This window comes from Gymnodraco acuticeps, unplaced genomic scaffold (genome assembly GCF_902827175.1).
Source record: "Gymnodraco acuticeps unplaced genomic scaffold, fGymAcu1.1, whole genome shotgun sequence".
In the NCBI taxonomy this organism is placed as follows: Eukaryota; Metazoa; Chordata; class Actinopteri; order Perciformes; family Bathydraconidae; genus Gymnodraco; species Gymnodraco acuticeps.
The window spans coordinates 603,303-616,173 of NW_022992193.1; the positions used below are offsets into that span (position 1 = coordinate 603,303).

General features: G+C 41.5%; 1 protein-coding gene across 1 annotated transcript in view; it reads right to left on the reverse strand.

The window, feature by feature from the left end:
* The window catches only part of LOC117539349 (diacylglycerol kinase zeta-like), a 71,415-nt gene that overhangs the window by 57,752 nt on the left and 792 nt on the right, over nucleotides 1–12,871 (reverse strand). Inside the window, 2 exon segments of the mRNA XM_034205505.1 lie at nucleotides 418–526; nucleotides 2,654–3,763. Coding sequence (XP_034061396.1) covers nucleotides 418–526; nucleotides 2,654–3,576 — 1,032 coding nt within the window. The 5' untranslated portion in view covers nucleotides 3,577–3,763.

Below are 12,871 nucleotides of genomic sequence, written 5' to 3' on the forward strand. Positions count from 1 at the left end.
TATTCGTTTCACTGATGGTTCACTTTAGCATCGATAGGTCACTGATAAAGCATACAAAGATGTTAGATGATTGTGCAATCATTGGCGCTACAGTCCACTACTGTGTTCATATAGGTATTTAAATATAGATGTTAATAATATGCCTGCACAGTTGACTTATTCAGCCGTTTCTTCAATCAGGACAGACTGTCTCACCGGCGAAACCTACATTTCAGAGACACATTTGTTTCCCTGACAGCAAAAACAGCCAGGGTAAGGTGTGCGATGTCACAGCTGCTGTGTGTGTGTGTGTGTGTGTGTGTGTGTGTGTGTGTGTGTGTGTGTGTGTGTGTGTGTGTGTGTGTGTGTGTGTGTGTGTGTGTGTGTGTGTGTGTGTGTGCGTGCGTGCGTGTGTGTGTGTGTGTGAGAGATACTCACAGTCCAGTCCAAAGTGCTGCGGATGTGTGCCTCTGAGTCGGTTCTGGTCAGGGAGGATGTGCTGGGCTGGCAGGGCAGCGTCTGCAGGCCCGACTTAGCTATGGCTTTCCTGGAAACACAAAGAGACGCAAAACTGTGAATGCTCCTATGTCTTCCTGATAATGAACTCAAGAAAAAGAGGCAAGAAAACATAGGTAAAAACTGTGATCTGCCATTGTCACAAAGATTTGAAAGGGTTTGATATTTAAAATGATACTAATGATGTGAAATATTACTGATCAAACATTACATACACAAGATAAAAGCATATCAAACACACTTAGTGTTTCCTGCCGATGTTCTCTTCAGTATTGTAGATGTACATCTTACAGCAGTGTGTATAACGTAAATCAGGATACCAGAAATTAGGTAGGCAATACCAATAAATATATAAAATAAATGAAATAAAACAATTCTGGATAACCAATTAAAAAACTACTGTGAAATCAACATGTCAATTTCTTATATTCCATCATGTGACTCTTAATGGTGTATCTGATTATATTTCAATGGCTTTATTTCCTGGGAGCTGTAACTAACAAAATAATAATAACTTAAAATAGAAGCATGAAATGAGGTTAGTAAAATATATCTAATACTGGGCATGTTAAGTAATACAGCCGTACATATAACACCTGGCAGATGCACAAGGACCGAGCCACAAGTGTCATCTCTCCATTGTCAGTACTGCGCAACAGACTTTACAAAAGAAAAGTCACCTACTTTGTATCCATCCATTCTCTGCACAGGACTGACTCACATACAGACAAACAACCATTTATTTCCACACAAACAAATCAATAAGCAAAGCAGCATGTGTGTGGGCTGTAGAGAGAAGAGGAAAACTCAACACAGCACTGCTTTTAAAAAAGACATTTGTATGGTGAAGTTCAACAGGAAGTGGAGGGTTATTTTTGTTTGTTTGGATTTTTATAGACATTTTTCATAGTTCCGCATATTTACCGTAATAGCAAATTGTCTGGATAAGCTTTCGCTAAACAACAGGTGTTGGCTCAAACTTACGGACTAAATCTAAATGACATATCTAAAGCAGCAAAGAGCCTAAAAGGAAGAGGGAAATGATCTCAAACCCAAGTATGAATATGAGATAAAAAGGCAATGTGAAAATAACAGAGGAAGGAAAAGCAGCTTCTTTTAGATGTACCGGAAAATAAAACCTGCTCAACTACATTGTGCACGCCATGGAATAACAATTCTTGCGATAAGGAAATGGAATGAGATGACATTATGTGAGATCACTAAAGAGAAGATGGAGTTTGGTGACGTTGACATACACCGAGCAAAACCGCACACACACAGTGCATAACAACGGACTCCAGTGCACGCTATTACGGGCACTATAGAGCACGCACAAAAGCGCGAGCAAACACACACTATTAAGATGTAAAATATTATTTTACCAACAATGTGGAATTTACATTCATTGAAGTAGGCTATCAAGGCATTGCTAATTCCTGGCTACATATTACACAGATTCTGCGTAACAATGCCCTGCCCCTGCTTCTTCTATTCAAATCTTTTAGCAGATTTAGCGCTTTTAGTGAGAAGGAATTACGAGATACGTTTTTGCGCCATGTCAGTTACTTGTCACTTGTGTCGTGCGTCACATTAAAAGCAGCCGACTAAAAACTTCCCTGAAGCTAAATAATTTATTATATAGTTTTAAATTATCATTTGAATAATAATATATAATATAAAATATATCTCAGGCATGAGATGAAATCAAATCAAAAATAGTACAGGCAGAGGAGCTCCGACTGCCTGCCGCTAGGGGGTGCTGAGGGCCCTCAGCACCCCCCTTCCTGCGCCCCTGACTATGACTATCAGCAGATTTCAAAGACGTATGGGTATTCGTTTCAGATACTCTGGAGGCACAAATTCTCTGCAAGGGCTTAAGGTATGCACATTATACTTGTTCTTTCTCTCACCACAAAAATGACTGGTGAATTAGTTTTCATTGTAATATGATGGTCATCCTGTGATATACGAAAGTGTGAGCCAGCCAATACAAGGACTTAAAAAACTGTATGTATCTCCGAGGTAAAAAATGATATAGTGTGTGTGTGTGTGTGTGTGTGTGTGTGTGTGTGTGTGTGTGTGTGTGTGTGTGTGTGTGTGTGTGTGTGTGTGTGTGTGTGTGTGTGTGTGTGTGTGTGTGTGTGTGTGTGTTACATACGTCAGGAAGTTCTCCCATGTTTCCAGATAAGGGTCATAGTATATGGTTCCCTCGGCCCCCCCTAGTGGTGAAGAGGTGCTTTTCTGGAGAGTGGAGCCATAGCGGGCCCTGTTTATTGGAGCAGCCCCCCCCTCGGAACTCCGCCCCGCAGAGGCTAGCTGACCCAGGCTGGGGCTGATCGTGGAGGTCTGGATCTGTTTCATCTTCTCTGTCCACTGAACTTGACTTGACCCACGTCGATTATACCGTCCGTAAACCCCATAACCTGAGTCTGGAAGGGGGTGGGAGGAGTTTCGTCTCAGGCAGCGAGGGGGGCGGAGCAAGGGGCGGGGCTTAATGTTCTCCATAATGTCTGCCTGGGTTAAGTACCAATGTGTAGTCCTCAAGCTCATATCCCGTTCCTCACTCCCTTCCTCTCCATCAGACTCCGAACAGGAAGAGGTGTCCTCCTCTTCATCTTCCTTCACTTCTCTACCCATCTGGACTACACTTGCAAGTAACAAAGAGGAACCGAATAAATGAGATTCAATAGATTTGATTCTAGAAGGACGTCGATATCGCAGTGCCATCCCACGCTGAATGCCACCACGAGCATGGTGAGGTTTGTACTGAAACCCCCGCCTTCCTCTCGTGATGACTCCATCAGCTCTCTCAGTTCCTCTTCCAGATCCTCCCTCTGCTTCACTTGTTAAACCTACCTCTATGATGGAGTGGCGCCTTTGTCCAGTAGCCACCAATGAGCCCACAATGGGGCGCCGGCGCTGCTCAGCACACACCGGAGGTAAGCCCACCGAGGAGCGCCTGGACTGAACCAACGCCGCGGAAGGCAGACCCGCACTAGAGCGCCTCCTGGCTTTGCTGGTCTGAAGAGCAGCACCGTGCTTCGGTTTCTTCTGACGGCCACGGAAGAAGAAATCCATCATGTCTGCAGATATGGATGGTGCTAAAAATGATATGTGGTATCTAAGAATCTTTACTCAATTAAAGGACATGGCATCGCCTTTCCCCTTCCGTCTTCTGATGATGCTTTGAGATCCGTACAACAGAAGATGGTCTCCATAATAATTGATGATAGTCCAGATCTTTTGTTCCAATCCTCCTTTAGAAATGCTGAAGGGACAAACAGGCTTTTCTGTTTAAAAAAAATGTTCTCTAAATGGCATCGTCAATTGTTTCAATAATACAAATGATAAACTTGACTTAGATAGCCCTACAAAAGTTGGATTATCTACATTGTGACCATTCATGAACATATCTACAAACACTTAGCACATTTTAGTCGAACCTGAACTACTCACCCATCCTATGCTCAATTATACAGCAGATGTTCAATGAGTAGAACAAGTAGGTATGTACACAAATTGTCACAAATGATCATCTCTCTATAGACCACTTGTAGGACTGTCCAAATAAAGTGTTTCCTTTATAAAATATACATTTGCATCCTTAATTATTCCCATGCTTTAACCATCCTTTTCAATGAGATCAATGAATTCCTGATGCAGTGCTGCTTCCTCAAAGCTTCGTCAAAAGTTAGTTGGTGCCAAGATCCTAATATGTTGGTTTATCTGGTTCCTGTTGGTCATTTTTTTTACTTCCTGTCTTTGCGTGTTTTCAAAGAATGAAATCTTTATTCATTCAAAAAATGAAGAAGCGTTTGGAATTGACAATAACCTATTCATGTAATGTGAGCTCTCCTAGTTATTAACTTACAAAGAATGTTCACCAGGAGTGTAACTTTAGCCTTCTTTATCTCATGCCTCAGGTGTTAAGGCTCATTTGCAAACACAGGGAGATCCTCTTGTTTCTCCTCGCCTTAGACCATGGCGTTCTTGCTGACACACTACAGCACATGTACAATTTAGTTACCACATTTACAAAGAAAAAGAAAGCCAGAAGATGTGGGATGCCATGTGGGATTCACCACGGCCACATCTCTCCAAAACAGCTTTAGTAAACTCAACTACAAATACAAAAAAGAGCTTAATAAGGTATAATATATATAGGGAGGGATGAAACCCTCTAATGGTCACACATGCAGAGCACACAGCACACACAGTGACATCTGTTCTCTGCTTTTAACCCATCCTAGCACCAGGAGTCTAGTACTAGGAGCAGTGGGCAGCTATTGCACAGCGCCCGGGGAGCACTGGGAGTGGGGGGGGAAAGGGGGGTGTCCGGTGCCTTGCTCAAGGGCACCACGGCAGGGCAGGAGGTGAACTGGGACCTCTCCAAGAAGCAGTCCACACTCCATTTTTAGGTCTGGTCGGGGACTTGAACCGGCAACCCTGCGGTTCACAGTCCAAGCCCCTACTGACTGAGCCACAAACAGAAGCAAGGCAACATGTGTGGCCAGTGACGGGATTTTTTCATCATCAATGTTGATTTTGTGTAATACCAGACATTTCTCCACTTTCAGAAGAGTTAAAGAGACAAGATGAGCAGGAAAAACGATTCTAAAACCTATATAACTAAAACTAGCAAGAATGTTGGTCAGACAGCAGCTTGTCCTGCTTTTTGTCTCCTGCACTTATCACACAACACACTCACACACACTGTGTTGTGTTATCAAAATCACTCTTCATGTCCATGTGCCAATTGGCGCACTTTTTTCCATCCAAAACACAACATTCATTCATTCTCTCACATGGCAAATACTTTTGAAATACTATTGTTTTGAAATAGAGGAACGGCAGACTTTGTGGCCCAGGGGACACACTGCTAAAGCGTGGTCTGAGTGACAGTCCCCCAATGCACCCTCAATGCATTCACCTGTAAACAGAGCTGCCCACTTGTGATCAGATTACATGGGAGCATAATAACACAGGGTCTGATCAGGGCTCAATCAGAGTCACACTCTGATTCTCCTAGGCTTGATAGGATTTGTATTTATTATTTAATAGCGTTCAAAAGCCTGTCGCTCTGAGACCTGAGGTATATCTGTTTTTGCTGTCAAAAGCAGAAGTGTGATATGAAGGAATTGTCTGACGAAACCATGACAACCAATCTGAACTGTGGCTCCACATAATCAAGCCTCATGGGAATCTAAAATGACATGTCTGGAAAAGTAAATAAAGTAAATGTGTGTTGCGCCTTCAGTTGCCTGCTACACACTGCTTTAACTGACATGAAGAGTTTGCTAACCGAGAGAGAGACAGATATCATATCAGATGGTTGCACAACCAACCATCTGCAGCAATGTGTTAGCACAATGTTTCATAAGGACAGGATAAGAAATGTCACTGTGCAAAATGGACACTTGGCCGATTTGTCTTGTTGAGTGACTAAGGTACTGTGAACAGATCTACATCATTAGACTTTAAGACTTTCCATGACAAAACCTTACCTAGGCATTAGAACCTCCATAAGGCCCCATTCATTGCATAAACATGGTGGAAATAAACTGTTAGTGTGTGTTTGACCAGGATGACTCGTAAAAAGTACAAATGTTGTAATCATTAACTTTTTCACTTTGTTGCTCCGTCTGGTTTCACCTCTCAGCAAGGGAACAAACAGTTGTTGTGTTTGCTGATGTTTACAGAGTCCATTTTTTGAAAGCTATGACCTTTTACGAAGGCTAAAAGAGCTTGGTGGTTAAAGAAGAGGGAAATGAATAGAAGATTTGTTCAGTTGTTTTTGTTTACAAATGATCATACAGGAAACATGAAGGGATGAGTCAGGGCCTCAGACCACCAACTGTCAGCTCGACAGATGAGCCTGTAGGTAAGAGAACCAGACAAGAAACATGACATGTGATCAGTGTTGTCACCGACTCCCACAGAATGGAATATCATGTAACACAAGACATCAGATGTGCAGGATAAAAGAGTGAGCTGCTTAGATCTCTGCTCTGAAACTATCACTCTAACAGGAAATCTGCACGCTTCACTTAATCCCCCCCTACCACTGACATTAAACAATCCCCGTCTCATAATGCCCCGTCACAAAGGTCAGGGGTCATCACAGTGGTAAATGGCTTTCATAAAGCTACACACGACAGCTATAGTTTGAGGTCATATGCAATTATTTTTCAAATAATTATTTATTTATTACGCTGAGGATTTAAAGAGCCTGTGACAGCATCCCAACAACTGTTGTGCAATGAAATATTGGGCTACTAGTCATCTCGAACCGTCAGTTTACAAAAGAAGGTGCGATACCGTTCAGATAAATATCAATAATTTAGAACATCGCGGGGAAATTCCTTCGACTCATTTTGAAGTTTTGGGGGAAGCCGGAAGTGACGTCAATGCGGGAACGCTTCACTGTGCGGCGAGAGAGCCAAACACGGACAAAGTGTGTTGTCATGCGTATAAATGGTGAATTACTGAGTTTAGGCACGTTAATAACGTTTTAATGAAGTTGACTACAGTATATTCATATTTGTCAGTGCTTTCATGTCAATTTGGCGAACATAAACAGAAATGATCGTGGTGAAGATGATTAAATTAGGATTATAATCGGAGCTGCTGAATTTCCTCCCGTGGGATGTGATATAAAAACAAATCGATTATTTTTGTAGTTGTAAACTCAAGTGGATTAAACTACATTTATTAGTGCTTTCATGTCAATTCGGCGAACATATGATACATTAAATGATCGTGAGAATGATGATTTAAAAATTGTTTGTTTGAGCCGGTCTGCATTTCCTGATGAGAAAACAAACCGATGCTTTTTATAGTTGTACACCAACATGGATTAAACCTGTGGTTTTTTACCACAATGTTGGGGAAATTAATGGATAAAATGCACGGATTATTATTATTATTATTCCCACTCCGATCGGGACACTAGGTCCACCGTTTCCCCTCAGCGAGGCTCCCCCGTTGACAGTTTACCTGGGCTGGGTGCAGTGGTGGACTGGCCATTGGGACGAATCCCGATGGGCCGGTACCGAAGTGGGCCGGTCGGATAAGTCACTAGCACATCGCCCACTCCCCCCGTTGACAATTTACTAGCGGTACCGAAGTGGGCCGGTCGAGAGTCCCGGGATGATTTTTAGTCCCAGTCCACCACTGGCTACATGACCGTATTATCGCCCATATTGACGCACCTAATTCCTAAACTTCTAACAGATACAACATAAACCGATCCTTCAGCCTCATGAGCTCTCAGACACGTTCAAAATTAAACTGTCATCGCTGTCTGAGCTTGCTGCTGTGTGCGCCATCGGGCGTTTACATCCTGAACGGTGCAGCTGGAGCGCTGTGCCCGCAATGACGTCACACATCATTTGGCGGGACTTGAAGAATCCCCGAGAAGATCCAGAAAATGGTCAACATTGAAGGGCAGATTAATGGTTATCAAAGTACAAATATCCAAAATCAGTTCAGTAACGGTTTTCAAGGGGACAATATTTACTCAAATTGATGGGTTTGGATGATGGGGGAAACTCGTGTCACAGGCTCTTTAAGGGCGGTCCACCTCTGGATTGTGGCACCACTACACTTTGTTTTCCTGTTCAACATACAAGCCACAAACACAGACATGGAGGGATCTAATCAAGCAAGTGTACCCCATTGAAAGGATAACATGTTCTTAGAAACAAAAACACAAATAGATGGAGAAAATGTATTGTTTTGTCCGACTTATGATGAAATATGAACTGTATGAGCCATTTAGTGCTGTGGATACAAGGTAGGGCTGCTCGATTATGGCAAAAATCATAATCTCGATTATTTCAGTCAATAATTGATATCAAGATTATTAAAAACGATTATCCATTTACTTACAAAAAAATGTGAACAGTATGTTTTTAACAGTTAATTACCCTGAACTTTAAGTATAATTCAACTGAAAAAACTATAATAAAATGTTTTTAAAAAAAATGTTAATCGTTTTATTTCGATTATGTTGTTTTCATAATCGTTGCAGGCCAAAATCGTAATTGCGATTAAAATACGATTAATTGAGCAGCCCTACAAGTACTAAAATTGGCACAAAATACTCCATGCACGTTACTCTTTTGCAAAAGCACGTTCGCCTCTCAAAAATCCAAGATGGCGATCTAGTTTTCATGGAGATCAGAAATATATTTTTGTCAAAGATAATAACGTAATATAAAGCTAGCAGCATCACTTCCTGTGGCAGCTGTTCTTTAAATGACTGGTGGCCAGTGTAAATACCTAAGAACAGGAGTAATGTGAATTTTGTTGTGTGGACATGAGACCTCTAATTATTTTTTGTTTAAGATTATTAAATGTTGCAGAAGTTCACATTTTTTAAACAACGAGATATAGAACTTGGCCCAACGTCTTTCCCCGAAATCGACCTGAGCAATAATGTACCTTCTTTCTTTCTTGTTGCCCTAAATAATCATTTGTATTCCATCTTTATTAATTGAAGGACACTTATCCAGCTATTCACTTGCTCTTAGCATTGTTCGAGTGCTGTCTTTGTAGATTTAATAAACAATGTTGACGCCATGTATGATTTTACCTAAAGGGAGCATGTACAGAATAGTGGGCCAAGAATTGAGCCCTGGGGGACGCCACATGTCATAGCAGTTTTATGCTTAGATTGATGATCACCAATGGCAACAACATAACCTTGGCCTTTGCACTTTGCCAAATAACCCCAGCCACTTTTACAGCATGTATGATCCACAGAATCAAAGGCTGCACCCAAAGTAATGTTTTACCTGAATCAGTATTCATTCCAACATAATTTAACACTGAACACCATTATAGATGGGATCTGAAGACACTGAAATCTGTCCAAAAGAATATTAAAATGTACATTTAAAAAGTTGTTCTGTTTAATCAAAACATTTTAATTAATATTTTCCAACAAATGGAAGATTTGAGATGGGTCTGGGTTGTTTTTCTTTAGAAGGGGCAACAACTGCACCTTTCTGCAGAATGAATGTTCAGCGGAGACATATTAAACCTGCTTATCTCTGATATTTTATATCCATTCATTCTAAACTATATTGGGCCTAGTGTTTACCCCACTGTTATGTAACTGCTGCCTTCTTCCATGATAATCCCCTACCATATCGGGGCAAAGTGATAAAGGGATGAGACGAGAGCATTACCCAATAGTGTGTATTCTCATGTTGTTAACACAGCATAGCGCTCTATGTTTGGCTGAATAAATACATCAAACACAACAAAGATATTAATATCTGCATATGGAGGCAGGAGAACATCTTCTTGTCTCTTGTTTCTAGTCGTATAGACTTCCACAGGAGGGAGCAGACTCCTTTCAAAGGTCTTCTAAAACCTTAACACTTATCATCAGGAGTCCTCAAACGTTTAACAATATTCCCACTCATTAACTATCCTACACATTCTTATTCACTGTAAGGCTCCGCTTTATTTACCAATCCCAAGACCTTGCCTTAGCTTGGTTGGGTTTTATGACCTTCATGGTCATCGTTACACAAATAAACACATGGTGAGGTCATGGAACAATCCAGGTAATGCTATTGACCTTTCCTAGACTTCCAGAAACAACCCCAACAAATATGAAGAACCATCTGTTATGCCCAACTTATATAAAGCTATCCTGAAGGTGCCATTACTCCAAATGGACCAAACGTGTCAGACCCTTCAGTCAATTGACCAACCAACATCACACAGATGATGAATCCACACACACACACACACACACACACACACACCCACACACACACACTGCTAAAGAAAACATCCCAACACACAGAAGTTGAAAAACTGGTTCATAGGAAGAAAAGGCTCAAAAGCTCTGCTGAATGAGCAACTGGGGGGGGGGGGGTTGTATGTGTGTGTTCGGGGGGGGGAGACTACCCAGAGCTACGTGCTGCTGGGTTAAATATTTACATGAAAAATAGTGCTAGAGAGACACATGGAGCAATGTGGTTTTCCTCAACTGTGAGAGAGCTCACCGTAGCAATGCAGGGAGAGCTAGCTCTTCTCTCTGAGCAGAAGAATCCATAGGGTGAGCTTTGTCTCTGGGGGGGGAAGATTCCCTTGATTACGAGTGGAGGAACCTGCTGAGACCCCCCATCCCGATTACTGCCATGTTCTCACGTAAACAAACATACAGAGAGAACAAGGTCAGCAGCCAAGCCTCGCCCCCCCCCCCCCCCTGGGTGTCATGTTACGGATGAATAGAACCTGGGTAGATGAATAGAAACGCGGGGAGCAGTTCTGTGAGTCATCAGCCAAGTCAACACTCATCAGGAAACCATGAAGGGTTTATTCCTATGTGTGTGGCATGCATAGAAACACACTCTGCTATCCGTAAGAAAACATCATTTAATGGAAAGGTGAAAAGAGATGTTGTTTCTTCACTAGCTACAAGTACAGCTGACAGAAACAAAAACAAGTCACTGGATAAAGCTGTTGTTACTATAAAAGGATTGGTATAAAGGGGGGTGCTCTCTCATAAATATATGATCTATTACTGATGGTCTGAAGTTTGTTTATATCTCAATGAAATGAAAACTCAATGACAAACGTTTCTTTTATCTGATGACAAAAAGCGCTCCGTCATGTCTTTTGTTAAATCATGTACGGCTATTAAAGCATAATTCATATATCTATACTTCCATCATGTTTGTACAGGAAACATGGTGGTCTTGTTAAATACTGAAGATGTCTACAGTGGAGTGAAGATCATGACAGGACACGTCAGATTTCTCACCAACACTGTGAGGCTCTCCTGCAGCAGTCTGATGCTCTGTGTTCACCATCCTAACCACAGCAAGGAACTAAACACCTCCGGGAATATGAAAGCCATCCAGCTGTTCTGTTTCCTCTATAACATATGTGGCACAGTGTGCAGTCTGTCAACAGTGTGACCACTAAATGTAAGTGTGGACCGAAGAAATGATGATGATGATAATCAAAAACATGGAAGAAAAAATAATTAAAAGCTAATAAAATACAAATAATATTAATAAAGCCTTCAGATGGAAGCCCTGTTTTTACTAATTTCACAGTACTACAATTTATTCCTTAATGGTGTAAAAAGAAATCTCCTGGACGCTTCCACAGAAAGTGAACTATACTATAATCACTATAATTTAAAAATATGCTTATTGGATTCCGAGAGTACAAAAAGATGGAGTTTGCATGACTGGGATGAATAATGAAAGCCATCTTGAATATAGACCTTTCCAGAAGTCAGGCTTTGATGTTATTAAATACACCTGATACTACAATAAACCATTGAGATACCTATTGTTGCAATTTTGTGGAGCTGGCTATACTTTCTTCCATTGGTGGAGGTACGGTGCAGTGTGCAGTGTATGAATGTAGCTCAGAGACGGACAGCAGGCTGCAGTTCACTCCACTCCCTCCTGTTGTCAGCCGTGAGGAACCTGTTGGGATCTGCCTCCACAGGCCCTCCTCTTACACTGTTCTAAAGAAGGAACCAAGTGACAACATCAACTGCACCTTACATGACATGTGTGCAGTGTAAACAGCAGCCTCTGATCACCATCGTCTCTCCTTCAGCCTACATGCTGACATGTGTAAGGTCTCAACAGCAGCCCTCATGTCAGCATAATAACCAGAATGACTCAAACACGCATCTCTACAAACACACACGCACGTAGGTCATCTTAATGATAAGCCATGCACCTCTGTTTATATCACTAACACAGCCAGTAAGATGACGTGTAAGCAACACTTACAAAACACAAAGTAGGTGTACCATGAGAAAATTCTATATATTTAAGCTCCTCATTCACTCAATGTTTAACTTGCTATTCAGCTTCCGGCTCTGATATCAATCATTCATTGACTTAGTGGTTCCACTCTTACTGACCACAATCCAGAAATAAAACAGTTAAACAATATAACTTACAACTGCTTCTGTTATAAACCTGTCTAAGGCTCAAACAAACAAGACTATAAGAAATCCATTACTCCATTATCCAATACAACTATTATTAATTTCATCTTAATGCATCCAGTACATAGACAGGGATGTGTGTATGGATGTACATAGGGTGTGTATGGTGTGTGTGAATACACAGTTGAACCTTTGTAGGGGTGAGTCTATTGGAGTGGGACTTAAAGATAAGAGATGATATACAGGTCTAAAATGATGGATGAACAAGAAGGGATGTCTTTGCCTCTTGGGGGGGGCATGAAAACCATCTAAAAACAGAACACTATCGGAATGACTCAGCTGTACAGTGGTCCCGCAGTGACACTTTTTGTCTTACATACAGTTTCCTGCTTACACGTCCTGCGAAGTAACATTGGTTAGCTTTGCAAAGGTTTT